At 42.0% G+C, this 24,530-nt stretch overlaps 1 protein-coding gene across 7 annotated transcripts in view; it reads right to left on the minus strand.

Moving 5' to 3' along the window:
- Positions 1-18,162, minus strand: part of RFX1 (regulatory factor X1) — a 39,163-nt gene extending 21,001 nt beyond the window's left edge. For 3 of the 7 annotated variants that reach the window (XM_074203585.1, XM_074203584.1, XM_074203581.1), the window contains exons 1-2: positions 17,417-17,639; positions 2,244-2,605 (exon numbers count right to left, since the gene is read on the minus strand). In XM_074203585.1, coding sequence (XP_074059686.1) covers positions 2,244-2,559 — 316 coding nt within the window. In that variant the 5' untranslated portion in view covers positions 2,560-2,605; positions 17,417-17,639. The other 4 variants (XM_074203587.1, XM_074203586.1, XM_074203582.1 and 1 more) reach the window with 3 other exon arrangements.
- Between the last annotated feature and the right edge of the window lie 6,368 nt (positions 18,163-24,530).

A 24,530-nucleotide genomic window follows, 5' to 3' on the forward strand; every position in this document is an offset into this window, starting at 1 on the left:
TTTCTAGACAATTTCCCTGATCACTTATGTAGCTGATTTTTGAAAAAACCCACATGCAGGAATTTCTCCCTTTTGAACTTCATTTTTATTAGATTCAATCTACCTATAATCTCAGTTCAAACCATCTACTTTATTGACTACCCATCTCATTGGACAATTAGAACACATAATAAGCATTCAATTTAGACCTTTATCCTGGTTAATGATAAAAATTTTAACTAGATTAGATTCAAATACAATTTCCACAGAGGAATTAACTGAGCAATATAACAGCAACCTATGGTGGTGTGAGCTCAGTAACACCTTCAGTGAGTTGTTACTGGACTGCAAGCTCACCCTACTCCAGAATACCTGAATTTGGGTTATACCCAATCAAAGCTGACAAAGTTGACAAAAGGAATGAAATTCCATAAAGCAGACCTCATCTTCCAAGTCTGCATCATAAGTAATAACTTCTCCTAGGTTGGGAATTACTCCCCCAGTCTGGCAAGATTCTCCTGACATTCAATTCAAGTCACATGGCCCTTCACTACCCAAATGCACAAGCCAGAACACTGATCCCTAGAGGAATATACTCTTTAAATTTTTATATTTTGACCCTTTGTTTCCTATCTCTAAACCAGTTCCCCTGGTGACCAAACAGACTTGCAAATGGCTCACTGCCCTTGAAGTGCCTTGGGTGGTAATGCTACTGTCAAGGAATGGGGGAAAGAATGGAGTGGAGAATAATCTGTGATTATATAGTATTTTAAGAAAAACACAAAATCATGTCATTTCGATGCCTTCTGGTGCCTAGGAGTTGGAAGCAGGAATTGGGTCTTTTGGGGCTGCAGACTCATTGATTAGTTCATAGCTCTCCTCTGCTCCCCAACCCCATAGAAAATGAAAGTTTCTTCTCACATAAAATATATGAATTCTTATTTCCAAGTATTGATGCTGTTAGCAATCTCTTTTAGCAGAAGTAAAAGGAAAATGAATGCTATTATTCATAATTACACTTTAAGCATTCCAATTTCATCATTGTGGCTAATCCCTTGACTGATGAAGTGCTCAACAACTCCTGCATTTTTATCATAGACACCTAGAGTTGAGAGGATCTACAGAAATTATCTAGTTAAGCCCTTACCCAAGGCAAGAATTCCTTCTTAAAAAAACCTTAACAAGTAGTTATCTAACTTCTACTTAAAAGGCCTTAAGTGATAACACAATCCATTCAAGTGTACAACTCTAATCCTTAGAAAATTTCCCCCCATTAATGAATCAAAATCTTGTAGCTTTTATCCACTGGTCTTTCAGAGTCAGGCAATATATATTAATTCCTTTTCCAAATGAGAACTCTCCAAACATTTGAGGATCAAAAGCCTTCTCTCGTTTAGGCAGACTTTGTGAGTTGCTGTGGCTGAAAAAATTCATCACCCAACTCTGTCAACCCCTTGAAGAGCTACTCCAACCTTCAGTGAAAGCCATGGAATGTCACCAGACTCCTACATGTTACTGTTCAGCTTGGTAAAACCCTAAGTTTTATTAAGCAGACCATGCTAGCATAGCCTTTTTTTTTAAGGTTTTTTTGCAAGGCAATGGGGTTAAGTGGTTTGCCCAAGGCCACACAGCTAGGTAATTAATTAAGTGTCTGAGGCTGCATTTGAACTCAGGTTCCCAGGCTGGTGCTCTATCCACTGTGCCATGTAGCCACCCTGCTAGCATACATAGCCTTTGAAAAACTAAGGTCATCTCTTTACTATAAGGAGGTATAAGAATAGTTCTATTACTACTGGTACATAATGTTATTATGATTAATGAATAACAACTAAACAAAAACAATTATTACAGATAGTAAAATTAATAATGATACTAGTAGCTTTTAAGGCTTGCCAAGCACTTCACCCATTATCTCACTGAGCATCACCACAACTTTGGAAGGTAGGTGATATTGTTAATCTCATTTCATAGGTAAAGACACTTGAGAAACACAAAGGTGAAGTGATTTGCCCAGTGTCTGAGGCAGTATTTGAGCCTAGGTCTTCTAGATTTCAAGCACAGTAGTCTCCACTGTGCCACCTGGTTGCCCCTAATCCTGTTTCTAAATCACTGATTCAGGGGCATTAGAACCAGGTTCTTAAACTTATGGAACATTGAAATTTTTGTTATGCTAGAGCTTAATCCCAAAAGATTTTAACAAATGCTTCAAGGACAACCATCTCATGTAAGGACTAGAAGCCCAGGTCTTTCTTTCTTGTACTTACCTGAGACTGTCACCACGATAAATTGCTGAGGGGCCGGGGCTGGGGCAGGTTGGCCACTGGGCTGTGACTGTGCTGGGGGGGTTGAGATTTCAGTCACATACTGTTTCTGGCTGGCAGGTTGGGGCTGTGGGCTCTGCAGTTCACTAACATATTGTGACTGGGAGGTGGCGGCAGCAGGTGGCGGTGGTGGTGGTGGTGGTGGTTGAGGGGCCGCTGGTGGTGGTGGTGGCTGGGGCTGAGCCTGTGGAGGGGCTTGTTGAGGCTGTGGTGGTTGCGGGGCCGACTGAAGCTCAGTAACATACGCCTGTGTTGCCATGCCAACAGTGGGGAAAATGATAATAAATAAGGCTTTTTTTTGCTTCCTTGGGAAGAGGAAAAAAACAAAAGAAGGAAAAACAAGAATTAATCCACAGTAGAGCAGATCAGGGACATCATACAGCTCCCAGAGGTCATTTGGGTTTGCTACTAACTTAATCAGACCCCATGGCCCATAACCAATTAGAGTCCATTATAGTGTGGCTGCATGGTGGGAACTATGGGTGAATTCATTATCAGAACTAGACTGGGAACCAATTTTTCAAAAGTCCCTGAGACCAATCTTCTATTTGACTGGGGCTCTAGCCCAGCCTTTCTCCACTGTTCAAATACTGGTACAATGTCTTTCTAGGTCCCTGGCAGCTTTGGTAACATTGCTTGCTTAGGGAGGCCTGGTCAGTTCATGTTTTACCACCACTGAGCCCTCAATAGTAAATAACTATCTGATGAGGTTCTGCTGTCCTAGATTTCTATATTAGACCAAGAGGTCCTTGCCATCCCATCTCCCCATGGCAAGCTGGGTTTCTGAAAAAAAGAGCTAAGATAGTTCCACAGCCAACTAGTGTCCTCTAGCTACATAAATGCATGGAGTCATAAACCTGGAGATGAAGCTTCCTCAGATGTCCTTTAGTCTAACCCCTTCATTTTACAGTTGGGGAGATGAGGGGTATGTTCAAGGTGGGCTTAAATCCTAGTCTCTGATGGCAGAGCCAGTGAGCACTCCTTCCACTGCATCAGGCTGCCTCCTGAGGTAAAACTGATTCTTTTCCCTAGTAAAACTGATTAACAAAAATGCTCAGTTATTAGTAACTAGATGTGAGATTATGGTTTCTAATGGTTAGAGCTAGATGTGGCTCTTCTCACATCTGAGAACTTCTCTGGATCCTCCCCAAAGGGCCTCTGACAGGGTCACAGAATCACTGCCCACCTGGAAACTTCAGTTTTCCCATTTGCTGAATAGACAAGATTCTGTCCTGAGGTTGTATCAGGGATCAAAATTGGTATGGGTCAGGAAAATACTTGAAGTGAAAGAATTAAAAGAACATGTGATCAAAAGCTGCAATCTAGTTTAGCCTTTCCTCAAAGGGCACATGCCACCTCTTGATCTAGTAGTTGTGGGGTAGCATTTCTTTCTAGTGGTAGCCTCTGCAACAAAACGAGTCCTGTCCTAATCCTTGCTAGTAGTTCTTCTCCAACCATTTGTTTCCCAAAAAGGAAACAATGCATACCCTTGCCTTCCATCATGTGCCTAGGCCAGGTCAAGTCTACTTGACTCTTAGTCACTCAAAATCATAGGATTAAAAAGAGGAATCTTGTAGCTAATTCCAAGTTCTGACATTGAAGTCCATAGGGTGGGCCTGTGAGCAGCTCATTAGAGGAAATAATTTCTTTATTGCCCTATCTCAACAGAGTCCCCTAAACTAACTCTTCCCAGAAGATACTAAGTCAAAAGGACACTTAAGAATCACCATGAACCAGAAAGATGCCAGAGGATGCCAGTGAACTATTTGCCTTAACCTTATTAGGCATTTTCCTTTGGTTTCCATTTCACCAGATCTGAAATGAAGCTTGTCAATTCCAAGGAATCACCAGGACAGGTCTATGTGGCCACTCTGACATCTTTCACCTTCCAGCCAAGGAGAATAATCTGATTTCAGGAAAACTTTTGACTGAGATTTGCTGGACCCTGGTTCTTTTCCAGGAAGAGAGAGTGACTGCCTATCATGTAGGTGTTCATTTCCAACCCTACAAGTGGTACACTAATCACTGAGTCCAATGTTAAAAGTAGATGGGAAGGTTCTTGTACCTTATGGACTACTTTTCCTCTGGGACTTGTTACAAACCAGAAGATAATATGGGTTTAAACTCAATGTGTGTGTGTGTGTGTGTGTGTGTGTGTGTGTGTGTGTGTGTGTGTGTGTGTGTTGGGGAGCATGCCTAGCTCTACCAGTCTGCCTTTCCTATTCAATATCTAAATGGGCTTGCCAATTTCATTCTGCTTCTCTTATAGAAAGGTCACTTGGAAATTCTGTTTTTTCCTGCATGTAAAATAATAACCTGTCACCCTTATCATTCGGAATGAAATGGGAACGAGAGAAGGTTCAGTTACAATACAGATAAGATATTGGACTGAAAAGGAAAGAAAGTATGTTTGAAAGGAAAAGAAAGAGTCTGACCTCTCAAATCAAACTCCATTCTGGAGAAAGGTCATTAATTTGATTTTGCTACTGTTAGGGATGGAGTTAGTCAGTCACATCTGTTCCATCTTGTCTTTGGCTAAGAGCTATCTATTCCCTACAATCCACTTCTGTTTCCTGAGGGCCTAGACTTCTGCTTCTTTCTGGGAATCCTGAAAGTATCAGCCCTGATAAACCATCACTTTTTTCTTTCTTGTTTCTCCTGACGAGGTATACTTGTACCTCTTTGGCCCTCTCATCTAGCATCCATGTCTGATTGTTTTTTGTATGTCCCTTCTAAAAGTGGGGGAGCAGAACTGTTCACAGTAATTTCCTTCAGTCTCTATTTATCAATCAATCCCTATTTGAAGAAGCAGTAGGGCCCTTAGTTTTCTCTTTTCTTAATTAAAGATCCCACTTCTTTCTGTCTCATATGATATAGTTTCTAGTCCTTTCCCAATACTAGCTAACTTCTGAAGCTCTACACTTGTCAAGACCCCTCTCAAAATGCAGTGCGAACAGGAGAAGGCAGTCCTTGAGATGTGGTCAGAGCCCATCAAGATGGCCAAAGTTGCAGGCAGCTTCCATGGATGCCTCAGGGGCAGTCACAGGAAAAATCAGCTTTTCTTCTCCAAGGGTTCATTCAGAATCTTGAAGCTAACCACAGAATTCAGGAATGGCATATTTGAGTTATGTGGTCTGTTCCTTAATTTAATTAAAATATTCAAGTGCTTATAATGAGCAAGGTTATGGAGAAATAAAGATACATGAAATAGTTCCAGGATTTCTGGAGCCTACATTCTATCGGAATGATATTATATGTACAAAAATAAGTAATTATGCAAACACTTAGAGAGAAGTGAGAGGAGAGAAACTGGGCTGGTACAGAGGAAGTATAGCCCAGTGGAGCCTCAATGACTCTGATAGGTATTGATGAGGAAGGAATGTGTACATTCTAAGGAATCTGGGGTATAAGCATTCTGGACAACTTGTGCAAAGGCACAGATACAGAGGCAGATGACAGACATGCTGAACTTGGTGGGGGTGGGGGTGAAGGAAAGAGTATTTGGCTGGAATGTCAAGTTAAAAAAAAGCCAAGGTCTGAAATAAAGTTGGAAAGCTAGGTAGGCACCAGCCAGGATTACAAGTTTGTATTTTATCCCAGAGGCAGTGGGAAGCATGTGTTTCTGAGGGAGGGACTTAAAGAGATTTCAGCAGACAGATGAAAGGGAGGGAGTTAAAAAGGGAAGCCAGTTCTAAGACTGTTCTAATAGTCCAGTTGAGGTGATGGGGGCTGATCTAGAGCATAAGTCATATATCTACTATATTTATTTACATGTTGGGCAGGGACACAGTAAGTGGCACATAGGAGGTAATTAATAAATGTTGGTGACCAACAGGGTGGGGGAAAAGGAATAAGCTGTGGGAGATGCTGCAGTTATGTGGGGGCTGGGGGAAAGTGATGAACTAACTGAGCATGACTTCATATCAATGGAAGCAGGGAAGTTTGGAGGGATAGATTCTGGGGGAAGAAGAGCTCTGTTTTAGAGATATCTAAAGAATACTCTGGGAATATGTAGCAGCAGCTGGTGCTGCTATAAGGCCTGGACTAAGGAGAGAACTCAGAGCAAAACATGTAGACATTGGAGTCATCTGCTCAGTAATGAGACATGGAAGCAGATATTAAACACCAATTAAGAGGTTATAGAGAGAAAACAGAAGAAAGCCTAGTGCATAGCCCTACTCTGGAGATAGTAGATGGTCCAACCAAAGTGACTACAAGAAATATTCAAATAGGTTGAGCAACCAGAAAAGTGAAGCATCACAGAAACAGCTAAGGAAGAAAAAAAATCCTTTAGAAGAAGGTGCTCTGGGGGTGGCTAGGTGGCGCAGTGAATAGAGCACCGGCCCTGGATTCAGGAGTACCTGAGTTCAAATCCAGCCTTAGACACTTAATAATTACCTAGCTGTGTGGCCTTTGGGCAAGCCACTTAACCCCATTGCCTCGCAAAAACCTAAAAAAAATAGACTTCATTTTTCAAAAAATTCTCCAGGAAAATTGCCCTAGTACCCTGGAAGCTGAGGAACTACACTGATCACTTCCTGAAAGAGATCCCAAAATAAAAACTCCCAAGAATATTATAGCCAAATTCCAGAACTCCCAAATCAAGGAGAAAATATCACAAGCAATCAGAAAGAAAATTCAAACATCATGAAGCTACAGTCAGGATTACACAGGATTTAGCAACTTCTATTATTAAGGACTTATAGGGCTCAGAATATGATATTCTAAAAGGCAAAATAGCTTGGATTACAAATGAGAATCAACTACTCAGCAACAATGAAGGGCCTCTTTCATGGGAAAAGATGAACATTCAATGAAATAGGGAACCTTCAAACTTTCCTGTTGAAACGATCAGAGTTGAACAGAAAGTCTGATCTTCACAGATAAAGCAAGGAGAGGGTGGATGGGAAGGAGAAATCATGAGAGACTTGATGTTGAATTGCTTGTATTTCTGCATGGGAAGAAGGATATATAGACAAGGCACAGGAAGAGCTGATTATGAAAGTATATTGGAGTTCATGGATGAGAAAGGAATGTACTGGGAGAAAGGGATAGGAGAGTTGGAATGGACTAAGTTATTTCAGATAAAAAAGACAAGAAGAGGCTTTTGCAATGGACTGGAAAGGGGGAAAAGTGAGGAGAAATGAGTGAACCTTCACTCTCATTGGAAATGGCTCAGAGAAGAAATTAGGAGAGGAAAGAGATGGATTAAAGAGAATAAGGAGAGGGGAGGGAAGTGTAGGTGATAGAAGAGAAAAAAGATCCTGAGAGAGGGTAGTCAGATATAACACTTTTTTGAGAAGAGGCAGGGTGAAAGGAAAGAGAGAGAATAGAACAAATGAGGGTAGGGAGGAATAGGATGGAGGGAAATACAACTAGCAATAGCAACTATGGGGAAAAAAATATTGAAACAATTCCTTTGATGGACTTATGATAAAGAATGCTATCCCAAAGACAAGCTGATGGAATCTGAATACAACCTGAAGCATACTTTTTTTACTCTCACTTTTATTTTTCTTGAGATTTCTCTTTCATTGTGTGTGTGGGAAGGAGGGGATTGTTGATTTTTATAACAAGACCATTGTAGTAATGTGAAAAAAAATTTTAAATGACTGTTAAAAAAAAGAAGGTACTCTAGTGTGATAAGTGCAGAAAGACAAAGAAGATAGAGAGCTAAGAAAAGATCATGAGATTTAGCAGCTAAAGGCTCATTAGTGATCAAATCTGGTCCTTAGGATGACAGAAGATGTACCACCTTTCTTTCTTTTTACAGGAGGGGGGACTACAGGAGTGGAAAATTGCCTTCACTGTCAAAATCAGATCAAGTATTGGTTAGTTTTGCTGACCTGCCTTCTGCACACCCTCACTTCCTACTTTCTTTGTTTTTTTTTTTATTAATTGTTACAAGGAATGGACCTCTTTGAGAGGGATATTTTTATTTGATATCTTCATTTCCAAATATATCAAAAAATTTTTAAAAAGGAGAGGGAGAGGGGCAGTTAGGTGGCACAGTGTGGAGTGTGGAATCAGGAGTACCTGAGTTCAAAGCCGGCCTCAGACACTTAATAATAATTACCTGTGTGGCCTTGGGCAAGTCACTTAACCCCATTGCCTTGCAAAAACTAAAAAAAAAAAGGAGAGGGAGTAGCTCATTGATAAGTGTCAGCATAATGGTGTGGGCAAAGTCATACTGAAAGGATTTTAAGAAGTGAGAGTGGTAAAGATATGGAGTCAATAAATATATACAATTGTTTCAAGTAGTTTGACAGTGAAAGAAAGAAGAGATATGGGATGATACTTTGAAGGAATGTAACTTTTAAGATTGAGTGAGGTTTTTTATTTTTTTTTCTCTAAGGTGTAGACTCTGAGGAAGAAACAAGTACATGGAAATATAAAAAAGGAAGGACAGATAAAGTAAATTCCTAGTGGAAGATATGGGAAGGGCAGGTAGGAAATTGACATTGACAAGAAGAACCATATATTCCTCAGGGTCCAGATTACAGTAGGCAAGGATGAGTGAAGATGTAGAAGAGTTTTAAGGAATTGGTTAGGGAAGAATTGGGAAGGAGATCATGATAGATGGCCTCAGTATTCTCAGAGAAGGAAGAGGCAAAGGTATCTTCTGGAAGCAGAAGTAATTTTGGGGTTGAAAAAGAAAAGAAAAAGTTCGGAACATGTTTTAAAGAGAATGGGATAAAAAAAAAAGAGAATGAGATAGCCAACCAAGGAAGAATACATGGCTGGCTGAGATACAGGAATTTTGGCATATAATCAGTGCTTAAAAAAATGCTTTTTTACTAAGTATTAGTAAAGTTGACACTGCATAATAGCATTCTTCAGTGGTAGACAGCAGCTCTGAAATATGAATAGAAAAGGCAGACAGTAGGGGATTGGCAGGGAATGAATAATGGTATTACAAAGGAGTAAGAGACTCCAGGATGGTAGACAAAGCATAGCTGGACTGGTCAGCTCTAGGGTCAAGTCCCCTATGTGCCAGGGATTCATTGAAAGACCAAACAACAACAGCTCCAAATCAGGGCAGAGTAAAGGGAAGGATGAAGGGGACTAAATGTTGGATGTTGTGGTGAAGCCAAAGAACAGGTTTAGAAGGAGAGATAGTTGGAAAGGGGTGGGATGAGACAAGTCATTTTAGAATTCAATGGTAAAGAGGTGGCACAGTTCCAGAGGTGGACTCTCAAAGCTGGATTGTATTCCCTTTTCATCTCTGCTTTCTTCCAAGATCAACTTACATGACACCTCCTGATTTTCTTAGTTGTTAGTCTTCTCTATTCCCTCAATTTTCTCTGTACTGTATTTGTTTTTGTAGATGTGATAACTCCTAGTAAAGGCAGTACCCTGGAAGGTAGGAACTCACTGTTATTTTTGTGCTTTTGTTCCCAGCACCTAGCACCGATACAGGGAGCACCCAATGACAGCACACCTACTCATGCAGGCCAGAACCATTCCTGCCATTTACAGACTTGGGAAATTCCCAAAGAACTGAGATGAAATGACTTGCCCAAAGTTGCATAAGGCAATGTGTGCCAGAAGCAGGTCCAGAAATCAGTTCTTCCTGGCTCTAAGATCTAAAATATCTATAAACAACTATACCACTCTGTCTCTCTGCCACAAAGTTGGGACTCTGTAAATGCTTGTTAAAGTGAATTAAAGTCTTTTATTATGATAGGTGTGTGTGTGTGTGTGTGTGTGTGTGTGTGTGTGTGTGTGTGTGTGAGAGAGAGAGAGAGAGAGAGAGAGAGATTGAATGAACCAGGTACAGATTCTTTGAGAATACTTTCGTGTATTCTCAAAGAAAAAGGATTTTTTCCTTTCCTATCTCCTTTTCCAGGATACCCTCCATCAATCATTCCCTCTTTCTCATATTCCCTCTTTTCCTTTACTTGTTTTTTTTTCCTCTGGGCTTATACCACATTTATATCTGCTTCATCCTACCATAGGAGTAGTAGAACAAAGCAACAAGAATTTGGGCTGGGTAATATAGAGTGAGTAAACCTTAAAGGAAGACTTTTCTACATAATGGTGGAAGAAGGGTCTGAAAGTGGCAGTAAGAAGGAAAAAAATGTAAGAATTCTCCATCCAGGACTGGAAAAGGTTTGTCTGCATCTGCTAGGTAGAAAGGCTAAAGAGAGGAGCTAGGGAACATAAGACTTTAAGATTTCATCATCCCATGATTTCTCTCTCATCACACTCAATTTGGAACAATGTATACCATGGAAACAATGTAAAGACTGACAAATTGCCTTCTGTGGGCGGGGGGGGGGGGGGGGGGGGGGGGGAGGAGTAAGATTAGGGGAAAAATTGTAAAACTCAAAATAAATAAAATCTTAAAAAAAACCCATTTCATCATCCACTCATTATACTGGGGAACATGAGAGAAGGAGCAACTAATACTGGAAGGGGTCACCAAGGATGCAATGTTTTCTGAAGAGATTTAGAATGAAGAGAATTTTGTAAATGTTAAAAGATGAGAGGTCACTGGCCTAACCTAATATGTTGCTACTGTCAAAAAAGCCAAGAAAATGTTGAACATCATCAAGAAAGATCAAAAAACAAAAACCCAGAAAACTGTTTCTTTCTTTATTAAAAAACTGGTGTGTCTATAACTCAAAACTCTGTTGTCCCATCTCTAGGGAGATTACATAAAACTAGGGAATGCCTAAAGTATAATAACAAAAAATCTAGAGTCCTAGCAGACAGGGAATTGACCAATGCCTTAGAAATAAATAGGTTATGGGGGCAGCTAGGTGGCGAAGTGGATAGAGCACCGGCCTTGGAAGTCAGGAGTACCTGAGTTCAAATCTGACTTCAGACACTTAATAATTACCTAGCTGTGTGGCCTTGGGCAAGCCACTTAATCCCATTGCCTTGCAAAAACCTAAAAAAAAAAATAGGTTATAGAAACAAGGACTCTTCAATCCACAAAGGTAGAGGCTGAGTTCAGAGGGTTATGATAAGAATCTTGTGAACAGGTAGAAAGGGGTTTAGAATTCTTTCAAACTTGAACTAAATGAGCTCAGCACCAAAAAGAAGCCCTTCCTTCCAAAGGCAGGAAACATCTGAGATGGAGTGCTGACAGGACTAGAAAGGGTTTGTCTGCATCTATACTGGGTAGAAAAGGCTAAAGAGAGAAGATAGGTCACACTGGACTTGAAGGTTTCTTCACTTTGAACCACTGCTTTGGGGCCACTGGATACAGAAATAATGGAAGGACCATGGGCTTAATCCAGCTCCCTTAAAGCTAGTTTTTTTGGGTGGGGTGGGGGTATTAGAGGTGGGGTGGAAAAGCAAGTGATAATATTTAAGTTGAAAGTGACCAAAAGGTTTGTTTTCTAAAGTCTTTAATTGTTTGGTTAACATGCATTAAAACAGAATCAAGCTGCCCTTGGGAAAATGCTCAGACAAAAAAGCAAGAACCTTCATCAATCCTGGAAGAAGACTGAGAAGAGAGGAAGATTTTTCCTATCAGGGACTCATCTGGGAGGGCTTGAATTGTGAAAATAACAACTGGACATTACTAACCAAGTATAACCAGGCATACTGACTTTGTGCCAGCACTGGGGATACAAAGAAAGGCAAAAGCCAGTTCCTACTCTGCTGGTACCCATATTCTAATGGGAAAAACATCACAACTAGGGACAGGACAGGTATACAAAGAATAAAGAGGAGTCATCTAGAAGGGGGGGCTTTCTCAGTTGGGGTGAGGGGGAGCTCCGAGTTGAATCCTGAGGGAAACCAGGGAAGTTAAGAGAAAATACTTCTTATAGGATCATGAAATGAAAATTACAAGGCATTTTAATGGTCATTGGGTTCAACATCATTTTACAAATGAGGAAACAGAGGCTTGGAGGTGTGAAGTCCTGTCCTCAAGGTCACATCGGCAGTATATAGGAAATCTTCTACTACCAAATATAGCCCTTTTCTATGGTGATGGAGCAGAAGAGGGATGGAAAAGGAATTAGAGGGAGCTTGTGGTCTTAACAGTTCTAACTCTAATTGCTCCCTCAGTGAGGTTAGACTAACAGTCAGGCTAGATGGGGGATTATAAGAAGGGGAAGGAGAAGGAAAGGAAAAAGAAGCAGCATTTTGATTTAAAAGGCTCAAATTCATCTCATTGGATGCAATGGATTCCAGGACAGGTACACCAAATGTTTTGGCCTTCATCAAACTCTCCTGGAGTTAGCCTTCAGTACCCACATAGAGGAAGGCTCTGTTCCTCTAACCACTAAGAGGACAGGTCTACCATCTGTCTCTGTCATGGAACAGTTCCTGGGAGCCTGGTCAGTCTGTTTGGAACACAGAGAACAGAGAACAAGCATGGTTGTTTTTAGAGGAAGATGAATCAGGTTTTCCAAGTCCTGTTGGCTGGACCAGGAATTTGGCCTTCAGGCAATCCCAGCCCACCAGGAAATCAGCCTCAAAGATTTGGTTTATTTCTCAAAGTGTCCCAATTCCAAAAGACTTTTAGATCTTTCATCCACCCCTTGCTTCCTTTTGGAAGCAAGAGTTTGAAAGAAATCAGGCCCCTGAAGAAGGTCAATGAGTTGGGGCTAAGTGGAGGCAGAATGTGAGATGGAAGTATCCATTACCCTAGTAACTCCTGGGAAAATTCAGGCAATCATTGGCCTAGAAAAGGAGAACTTAGGTCTACTTTGCTTAAACTGAACCTCAGCAAACAGAAGCACAGGGTGAACACTATTTAAAAGTTGTCCTCTTTCTATAATAGGGAATATTATGGAAGAATTTTTACAGGAGCTTCTGAGCTAAGATACCTTGTCATTCTAGAGCTATTTTTTTTTTTTGGACAGCAGCTACAAGAAGCCAACCACATTAAGCTTCTCAGGCTTACTCTGAACCAAATGGAATCTAGGAAGTGCTTGGGACCCTTCTGAATGGCAGGTTAACTCCCAGAAGGAATTGATGACTATCTTACTTGATGTAACTGGGTAACTGGCAATTAGGCTTACATTGTTGGAGTAGGTAGAGACTTCCAAAAGTAGGTCCTCGAGGTAGCTGGTGCTAAAGTCGATCTGTCCCTTGGATTAGAGGAAACTCAGTACAAATCTGCTCTCAGATACTTAGTAGCTATGTGACTCTGGGCAAATCACTTAACTCTGTTTGCCTCAGTTTCCTCATCCATAAAATGAACTGCAGAAGGAAATGGCAAACTACTCTAGTATGTTAGCCAAGAAATCCTAAATGGGATCACAATCAAATAAGACTAGTTGACCAAAAAAAAAAAAAAAAAAAGGCAGGTCCCAAGGTGAGAACTCTGGAGAAAGACACTTACTGTCCCTATAAGGTAGTGTTTTGGAGGAACTGCCAATTGTATGAGTCTGACATCCTTGGGCCTGGTTTGGTTCTGCCCTGCCCTGCCCCTTCCTCCTCCTACACAGGAACCGGGGTATTTCAAAGGAAAGGGGTGGGGATACCAATTCTATAATGGGACACTGCAAGACAGGCCCTACTGGTGTTTTCCTGAGCTGCTTTGCTTTTGTTACCAACTCAAGAGGCATTTTAGAAAGCCCATGGCATAGCATAGTATAGAGTCTGTTCCCTCTTCCCTAAAGTAAGTTGGTATCTTGGGAATCAAAGTATAGGAAAGAAAAACCCTTCTCTATTTTCCAAGGGCAAAGGAAAGAGTTAAGGGAATTAATATGTTTAGTATCCAGAAAGCTAAAAGGAATTGCAATATAAATAGATATACTTTGTTCCAGAATGAGTTCTGTGATCTGCTTTGATCAGATCATTTATCTGGAGTGATTTGTATTCAGTTCTGGATGGCATATTTAAGAAGTATAAGCTTTCTGAAGATAGAAACTGTTCAGTTCTTTTCTTTATAAACTTAGCCCTTAACATAGTACTTTTTAAAAAATTTTTGGTTCATTTGTTTCATAGTATTACAATAATCTTGTTGTGAGAGTAAACATAAACCTCCCTCCCCTCTCCCCCAAAGATGAGAAACCTCAAGAATAGTAAGAGAGGAAAAAAAAGTGTACTTCAATCTGAGCTCAGATTCCAATGGCTCTCTCTCTAGGATGAGCTGCCTTTTTTTTTTTTTAAGTTTTTGCAAGGCAATGGGATTTAAGTGGCTTGCTCAAGGCCACACAGCTAGGTAATTATTAAGTGTCTGAGGCTGCATTTGAACTCGGGTACTCCTGACTCCAAGGCTGGTGCTCTATCCACTGCACCACCTAGCTGCCCCCTGAGCTGCCTTCTTTATCATAAATCCACCAGAGAAGCTGCTTCACTCTTTTTTCCCACAGTTGCTATTAGTAGCTGTATTTCCCTCCATTCTATTCCTCCCCACTCTCATTTATTCCATTCTCTCTCCTTTCATCCTGTCCATGTTCAAAAGTGTGTTGTATCTGAGTACCCCTCTCCCATGATCTTCTATCATCTGTTCTCCCTTCTCTCCCCCCATTAATATGGTACTTTGTATATAGCAGGAGTTCAGTTAATTTTTGTTGAATTGAAAAATGCTGACAAACCAGAATGTATACATGAGGGCCTAAGATGATCAAGATGAAGAAAATAGGAATGTTGAGCCTACAGATAAAAGACCTAGGGACATGCTGGCCACCTTCAAGTACCAGAAGAAATGATACAAGCGAACCATCACAGAATTGGAATTGGAGGAGACCTCTTATCCTAAGTGGTCTCAGGGGATAGAATTGGAAACAATAGTTGGAAGATGCAGCAAACTCTATATAAGTGAAATCTTCCTAAAATTGGAGTTTTCCAAAAGTAATTTGGGCAACTCTAGGAGGCATCAGCTGATGTTGTAAAGGAGATTCCTGTACAGAGCTAGGATGGGTCAGATGGTTTCTGAACCTAATACTAGAGAGTCTGTGGACAAACTTTCAAGTGTGAATTTTGGACACAACTCTCATTCTAACTTTTTAAAATCAAACTATTACCAGTCATTTTACCTTAGATTGTTGCTTTCCTGAATTAAAAGAAAAAATGAAAATACTAAGAAATGTGCTAATGAAAATATTGGCTTAAAAAGTTAAAAAGTTTGCAGGTGGAATTTGTAAGGCTATGATGAGCTCAAATTACAGTACTTGCTAATGCTGCAAATTCAGGACTTGAGTTTAGCTTTTAAGAAGTGCTAAGATCTCCTTGATCTTTTGACTTTCCTAGAGGTGAATACATTTGTTTAATCATCATTTATCTAATGGGTTCATCTTTTATTCCAGATAGGGCCAGCTTATATCGAATATTTTTATTTGCTTTTTATAGGTTACTTTTTTAAAGCTTAGATCTCAAACTTGAATTGTTTTTTTGGGGGGGAGGGGGAATGATTAGGTTGAAACTAAGGTTTTAGCCAGGTTTTATTTCATGAAAAAAAGTTTAAATTTTTTTTTTATAAAACTGAAATAGCAAGTTAAAGATTTACATCTGACATCTTAAATGAAACAGCTCTGATCTCTGATGAAGAGCCCCAGAGTGATCATTAAACATAATGCTATTGGATTCTGCCATTTTAAAAGATTTAACCCACACAACCAATGGAATTATTCCTGTCTGGACCAAAGTAAAGGCATTTTATTTCTAATTTAAAAGGCAGGAAGAAACTGGTACCATAACCTGTAGAAGAGATTTGAATGCACTTCTTGGGCTAGTCTGCCCCTAGCACAGCATCCCACACTCCTACACATATGATACTGACAGCTGGCACTTCTTCTGAGACATGTGACTAGCTTAAAATGGCCTAGCTGACATTGGCTGGGTCTTGACTGACACCAAAAAAACTTGTGTCTGGATATGAGAAGCAGCTCAAGGACTCTGAGAAATTTCAGGATAACATTCTGCATTACTTAATACTTAATACCTATTACTGATCGTGGAGGAAGAAGTAGGTCAGTTAGATGGTAGATAGGTATTGAAGGATACATTTATTAGACATCACATCTGAGTACAGGAGCCTTACCACTGACAAACATAAAAGATATAAGAAACTTGCCTTCCCTTGCTTTAGAAACATTCCCTCTCTTCTCTGGGAGCAGACTCCCATTACATCTGGCCTGCTTGGAACCTTTAAGTCCACATCAAGTCTGGCTTTTGCCAACTTTCTTGACTAATAACTTCTCAATGAAACTTCCAGCTAACATCCTCAAGGTCTTGAACAATCTGTCATCCCAAGAAGAGGAATGCATACTAGGGCACAAGGGTCTTAACAAAATCCATATTTAAATGGAGAAAGCTAGATATTCAGACAACACACAATTCAAGCAAACAGCAGAGAACTAATTTTTAAAATGCAGGTTACTGCAAAAAAGAATAACAACAGGTTGGCTATCTGGAAAGGGTGAAGTGAATTATTGGAACATTTTTACAGAGTGGGGGGGGGGGACAACGGAAACCCAAAGCTTTGCCCAAGTTTGCGGTTTGAAAAATCAACAGCTGTCAATTTGCCACTAAGAGGGTGCGAGTTAGAGCGCCCCAAGAAAGGCTAGGGCCCATTTTCCAGAAGGGTTTCTACCCTCTTCCCTGACTGGAACTGGGTCAAGTGGGTCCCCAGGAGAGAACTTCAAACTGCCCTGGGATCCACCCCATCTTCTGGCCTAGGCTCCCTCCCCTGCTCGCCACGCCGCCCCCTCCCAGCTCGTGGAGTCCTCAGCCTCCCCGGTGGCTCCGCCCACACCTGACAGGAAGGCCCCGCCCTCGGCCCCAGCCACGCCTTCGTACCCCTCCCTCGTTCCCATTGGCTCAACCTCTGGGGCCCCGCCCCGCCCCACCTCCCGACATAAAAGCCCCCGCACCACCCCGCCAGTCTCCACCGAGAGGCGGGCAGTGCCCTCCCTTCCGGGAGGGGCCGGCCCAATGGGGCGGAGGGGGGGAGGGGAAGGGGTGTTGTCCTCCCTCCAGCGCAGCGCCCTTGCAGCCGCCGCCGCCGCCGCCGCCTCTGGCCCCCCTCCCCCCCACGGCACAGCCCCGACAAGCCGCAGCCGGGGCGCCGCAGCCGCCATTTTGAGCGCCCGCCCCCTTTCCCCCCACCTCCGGACTGTAATTACAAGAGAACCCCTCCAGCGGACCCCGTCCGTCCTTCCCCCCGCGGCCCGGCCCGCAGCCCCGGGGGCCGCCCCCGTTACCTCAGCTTTCCTCCCCTTCTGTCCGCCGAGGGGGTTTCCGGGGGGCCTCGGAGAAGATTTTTTGGGGGGGTGGAATTTGCCAGGGTCCCGGAGCCGGGCAGGGGGGGCGGGGGGGTCGGCCGGGGCGGTTGTTGTTGTTGACTCGCGTTGCCGGGTTGCTTGGTCGCCACGACTACCGTGGCTATGGCGCCTCCGTTTCCTTCACCGGGGCAACTGTTGCTACCCACCCTTACTTACGTCAGGCATCGGAGGGCGGTGCCTGCGCTGATTGGAAGCGGCTCGGGAAGCGATTGGGTGGGGCCGCTGTCGGTTTTGGAGCCTCTAAACACTATTGGGCGATAGGCACGCTCTTCAGCGCCCGCTCGAACTCCCGACGCCCGATTCAGCCGCGCCCACGCCCGTCAAACGGAACTTCGCTCGGACTGGAAGTGGAGCCTATCACTCCCGCGAGAAAAGCCTGGAAGTCGGCTGGCTAGGGGAAGAGATCGTGCTGATAAGGTTGCCATTGGACTCCTGCTGGGAACACGTCTTTCTATTGGACCGAACTGTCTGTCATTCAACCCAAAGTGGGATGGGGAGAAGTGAGAAGAATTCCCCCCTAGTCCAAGAGGGATAGTAAAGAGTGGGCCGTGCCTATGGGTTGGAGGGGTAGTGCGCGTGCGCGACTCGCAAGGGCAGGTGGGAATCGTAGTCCGATCCGGCGGCAGAGTTCCTACTTTCAGCTCCCTACCCGACCAGATGCCAACCTTGAACTCTGTCGTCACCACCCTTCTCTGGTTCGTGACGTCACAAGCCCCCCTCCTCTGTTTAGGTAGCGTCTGAAATGAGAGGAGTGGCTTCGTGGCGTCACAATGCGCTAGCCCGGAGGTGGAACCCAGGCTTTCGAGCCGGCCTGCCCGGACCGGGGGGAGCCGCCGGCCGGCAGCCAGGAAAGGTCAAGGCCGCGGCTGCCGCTATCTGGTGTGAGCAGGCGGCCGCTTCTCCGGCTCCGGAAAGGTCTTCCGATTGGGCGGGGGACTTAATGAGCCGCCTGGGTAATGAGAAGAGATAAGCAGAGTTCCGACCCGGGACCCGCCGGCCCGGGTCGGCGGCCTAGGCGAGCCCCGCGCCGGGCACCCCGCGGGAGGACAAGGTGCCAGCCGGGGCCTCCACGAGGCGGCCCCGGGGGTGGCGGGGTTGGAGCGCAGACCTTCCCCCTCCCCTGCCCCCCCCCCCCCCCCCCCCCCCCCCGCACCCGGAGTCCCAAGGTCCAGCTTTTAAAAGCCGTGTAAAAGCTTTCCCGGCACGCTCAGCCTTCCCCTCTGGACCGGAGTTTGTCCCAGGCGGGGTTCAGGAAGACCTTTTCAGCTTAAGTCAGCTTTCTCTGATTCATGGATCATTTCGGATCCCCAAGATTGGGGCAGCTAGGTGTCAGCTTAGCCTGGAGTCAGGGAGACCTGAGTTCAAACGTGGACTCGCAATCGCAAGTCCACTTAAGTTCTGTCCACCTCAGTTTCCTCTTAAAGTAAAATGGAAGATAAAAATAGCACCAACCTCTCAGGATCGTTGAGGACCAAATGAGATAGTTTGTAAAACTGTTAGCACATAGACAAAGCGATATGTTAGCTATTATGTTGTTAGTTATTGTCACATAAATAGAATGGCCTATTTCAAAACCGGTTCCTAAAAGCCTTCAAAGATTTCTCAAGCTGCCCTTTCGTCCCTTTGTCCCAAACAGGGAGAGTCCTGAGAACCAGAAATATCTCCCGATATTCTTTGGTGTCTGGAGTTCACAGGGTTAGTTTTAGACTGAAGAGCTGTGGCTTCTACAGCTTCAGAGCATTTTGCCTTTAAATTCTAAAATTGGAGAAGTAGAATTTCTGAGGTTTTGCTGATACAAATGTCAAAAACAGCTGAATCCTATATTTGCCTGGGGGGGGGGGGGAGGGATATTTTCTTTGTGACTTCTGGTGTTACAGTAACTATTTGGGGAAGTGATCTGGTGTATCTTATAAACTGAAGACTTGGGGCAACGGAGTCTTTGTATCCACTCTACTCAGCAACCTACTCTGTACTCTACAGATTTTGGATGGTGGTATAATTTAGCTCCTTTAGAAATGCTGAATAGCATGCTTGGGAGTCAAGTCCTGATTGCTATTCCTAACTGTGTGATCCAAAGTCACTTTCTTTTTCTAGGCCCTAATGTAAAATGATGAATCAGCTAGATGGCTTTCAATGAAAAAAAATTAGCTATGCAAGGGTGCTATGATACAGAAAAGGACACAAACTTGCAAATAGATGAGAGAACAACATTGTATCCAACTGTGTAAGTAAATATAAAATGTATAAAAGGAAATTACAAAGTAATTTCAAGGGTTAAGAACACTAGCAAGTTGGGTGGCTAGGTGGCGCAGTGGATAGAGCACCAGCCCTGGAGTCAGGAGTACCTGGGTTCAAATCCGGTCTCTAACACTTAATAATTACCTAGCTGTGTGGCCTTGGGCAAGCCACTTAACCCCATTTGCCTTACAAAAAAAAAAAACCATTAAAAAAAAAGAACACTAGCAAGTTGAGGGGATGAGGAAAGCCCAAGTCTCCTGGGAGGAGACATTCTGATGTGACCTTGTATTACTCAATAAGCATCCTGTGTGCTTCTGTTTCTCTCTCTGAAACGCTACAGAACTCTGCCTCAGGGGTTTCTACAACCTTTTTTTTCTTGTAACAAACATGTGAGTTAGAAATAGAAGTATATTTTAACATGTTATCTAATATCAACTGGGCCAACAAGGCAATTCTAACAATCTCACTCCTCCAGAAACCATTTCAAATCTCTACTGTCCTCAGCTTCTCCTTTCCCTGATTATCTCACATCTCTTGGGAAAAACAGATGCCATTCTATATGAAAGCTCTCTTCTCCCCTTCCCATCAATTCAAAATTCATTGACATTTTCCCCTTACAATCCTTTTCTACAGTCTTCTTAGCCAAGTGTTCAACCCTTCACATGACTCCTAATCTCTCCAATCTCCAGACTGCAATGAACATTATCTCCATTCTCTCACCAAAAAACCTCTTTGAACTAGTTCCTTTCCTATTAAAAAACTTCCCATCAGTTTGCTTCTCTGCTTCCTCAAGCTCCTTTTTAAAAAGTTAATTAAGCTCCTGGTAACTCTGTGTAAGCATTGGAAAGATATAAAAAACAAAACCAGAAACCCAAACCAATTAGCCATACTCTCCTCTAGGGAAAAATAACTATGTTGTCTCTTCATTCTTTTGCTATCTGGCATTAAGCCTTAGTGCCTTGACTGAAATGTCCCCTCCAAAATTACCAAGAATCTGGAAACCTGGAATTTCTCAGTCCTCATCCTCCTTGACCTGTCTGAAGCTTTTGGCATCGTCATCATTGATCCCTCACTAAGAGCCTCCTGGATATACTCTCTTGAGTTTTTGTGATTCTGCTTTTTCCTGGTTCTCTTCCAACCTATTGGATGGCCCTGCATCCTCTCAGTCTCCTCTGCTAGGTCATTATTTTCATGTTCTCAGGACTCTGGTCCAAGACCCTCTTCTCCCTCTAAACCCTTTTCTAACATCATCTCCCCTGGGTTCTGACACATAAGGATCAGAACTAGAATCTGAAGATCAATACTTTTCATGTAAATCACTGCCATTCTCAGGTGCTGTGCCCTGATGCCTTTTTACATGAACACTTCTTGAACATTTCAAACCTACATATCCCAGTGACATCTTAAACGCAGGCACATCCAAAAAGAGGACTCGTCCAGCATGAACTCTTGCTCCTTTACCACCTCCTCTTCAAGCACCACTGGTGGATCTACATGTAAGCCATGTCGAGGCTCTTATCTTTTTTTAATGTTTTTTTCAAATTATATGCAAATATAGTTTTCAATATGAGTCTTTTTGCAAGCTTTTGAGATCCACATTTTTCTACTCCCTCTTTCTTTCCTCCTCCCCATTGACAGTAAATGACCTGATATAGATTTTACATATAACATGTTTCCATATTTGAATCATGTTGTGAAAGAAGAATCAGAACTAAAGAGGGAAAAACATGAGAGAAAAAGAAAACCTTAAATATTAAAGCGAATATAGTATGCTTTTGTCTCTGGATGTAAATGACATTTTCTGTCTTAAATCTTAGAATTGTCCTTGATTGCTGAACTACTGAGAGGAGTTAAATTCTCATCATATTTTACTTAAATTTTTTATAGTACTCTCCAGTTTTCCTGGTTTCATCATTCTCCACTATCAATTCATGATCTATCTGTGCCTCACTACTTCACTCTAGCTTCAGTTTCTCATTTTTACTTGAATTATTATAGCAGTGTCCTTAATTGGTCTCCTTACCTCCAAGCTACCTAAACATCTCTGCTCAAATGTATCTGCACATTTTTTTTAGTTTTTGCAAGGTAATGGGGTTAAGTGGCTTGTCCAAGGCCACATGGCTAGGTAATTAAGTGTCTGAGGTTGGATTTGAACTCAGGTACTCCTGACTCCAAGGTCAGTGCTCTATCCATTGTGCCACCTAGCCGCCCTGTACATTTTTCAATCAAGAATCTTTCCAATGTACTAATCACTTCTCTGCCCAAAAATCTTCAACAAACTGACTCAGGGAATCAGGGAAGGCAGAGGAAGAGCTTTGGAGAGAAGCAACAATTATCATTGTGATAATTGGATTGCATTTCTGCATGTAGCTTTTCCCTCTATAGGTTATGAATTCCATAAAGTTAGAGAGCATGTCTGTCTTGTAATTTCTTGTATCCCCCTCCCAAGAAGGTAACACAATCAATTCCATTTATTATTATTTGTGCTTAAATGTTTGCCTTGTTTTGTTAATATCCCTCAATTTCTTCAACTGTGAATCTTCCCTGATTCCAATAGAGTGTAAACTTCTAGAGATAAAATCTCTTTTGTTGGTTTTGAATTCTGGAGATCTTGGAGAATAAGAAATGTGCTGCAGGTTTGGAGAAGAGCAAATGTTGTTGCTGTAACTCAATAAAGGAATGGGGTGGAGCTTGCAAATGGCTAATAAGTTCAACTTCTATTTCTGGAAAAATCACAGAAAACCCTATTAAGAAGTTGGTTTGTGAGCACTTAAGGAAGGCAGTGTGATCACAAAGACACCTTGGATAGACCTGACAATTTTGCATTCTTTTTTTCCCCTTTATTTGCCAGGGAAACTAGATTGATATAAAGGAATAATGTGGACATGAACAAAGCATTTTTGTTTCCATATATTTGTCATAAAATGGAGAAGCTCTTCATATGATAGATGATAAATACCAGAATGACTAGATCCAAAGAGTCATTCATGAGTCACTATTGGTCACCCTAGAGGAAAGTGTCTAGTGTAACACAGTACCCCAGGGAGCTAGCTGTTTACTGGCTCTTTGCAATTGATCATTTTTATTGATCATCAAGTATTAAGTGTCTGCTAATGTGCAAAGTGTGAGGGATACAAATTCAAACTTGGAAATGATCAGTGCCCTCAAGAAAGGAGCTTTTCTATTGGGTAGATCCAACTTTATTAAGACGTAAATAATATGCAAACCATTATATTTGTCCTTCATTCTTAAAGCACATGAATTGGATTTGAGTCACATTTGCAGATGAAACGAGAGTTTTTGGAGGATTAGCATTGAACTTAGATCAGATTCCAACAGAGACCAGATTCAAAAGGTGCTCAAACCAATAGATGACATTTAATAAAATAAGTGTTTATTTCTACACCTGAGTTCCAAAATAAGCTTTCTAAATATTCTTTGTGAAAACTAAAGAAAATCTGTGGACTTGAAGGGACCACAAGTTAGATGGATAGGGCAGATAATGCTGCTGATTTTTTTCCTAGACAGAATCCAGTTACATCATTGTCTAGAAAAAGGGAGAGGGGGAATAAGGTGACACTTTACACACACACACACACACACACACACACACACACACACACACACAACATACTCAGTTTTGGACATTGTTTTAAGACAGACTTAGATAAATAAGGAAAATTCAGAAGAAGTCAACCAGGCTAATGATACTAAAAATATGTCCTAAGAGGATTAGTTGAATATCACGCCTGGAAGAAAACGAGCAATTAAGTGCCTACTATCTGTCAGAAATGAGGACTGCTGTGCTAAGGGCTTTCATAAATATTATCTCAGGAAAGATGGACTTCCTCTAGAGGTGTGAATTCATTGGGAGGTCTTTAAGCAGACTATTTTAACAAATTGTTGGGAATATTTTTGAAGGAATTTTTTTTCATGGAAACTTCTTGAGTTTCATTCACTAATTTGTTTCAGTGATTCTAGCATTCAGGGCCCTCCACACCCCTAGTCTTAGGCTTATCTCATTTATTTCCCCTCTCATAGTAAATACCCCAGTGATGTCAGACTCAAATAGAAATAGGGGCCACTAATCTAGTACGTTAAGATCCCCATGGGCAGATACTGACTTAGTTTCAAAATGTAACATTATTCATCTTTAATTGTATTTTTCTTTTATTAAATATTTCCCAATTACATTTTAATCTGGTTCATGTACTAGTGTATCTCCTATTTAACACTTCTGAACTATACCCCTCACTATTCACATTTCTTCTCTTGTTCTTTTCCTTCTCTTTGTTTGGAATGAGCACTACCTATATTGACTCCATATACCTTCATCCTTCTGATTATTGAGTCTTTCCTGATCCCAGTAGAATGTAAACTTCTGGAAATCAAAGAGTTTCCCTTTTTTGTTTTCTAAAATTCTTTCCTTCTTTCTTCCTCTGTCTCTCTTATTCAGAATATTTTAACAGGTTGATTCAAGAAGATGAATTAGTTGCTATAACAGCTAAAACAGCTTCTTTCTTTGGTTTAGGTATGTTAGGTGCTTCACAGGACCAGTGCCAGTGGTGCTGAGTTTCTCAGTGTGGTACTCCAATTATACTTTTTTCTTGTGTCTTGGCACATATCACTTGAGGTGTTTTGCCTTGAAGCTACTGGCAAAGTGTGCATCTTCTTCCTGAGCTTACCAAATGAAAACTCCTCCTTTGTCAACTTCCTCCTTTATCCAGGACCAAAGTGGGATGAGTGGTGCCTTTTACAAATTCCTAGGATTGAAAAGGAATACCAGAAGGTTTGG

The sequence above is a fragment of the Macrotis lagotis genome, chromosome X, assembly GCF_037893015.1.
Source record: "Macrotis lagotis isolate mMagLag1 chromosome X, bilby.v1.9.chrom.fasta, whole genome shotgun sequence".
In the NCBI taxonomy this organism is placed as follows: domain Eukaryota; kingdom Metazoa; phylum Chordata; class Mammalia; order Peramelemorphia; family Peramelidae; genus Macrotis; species Macrotis lagotis.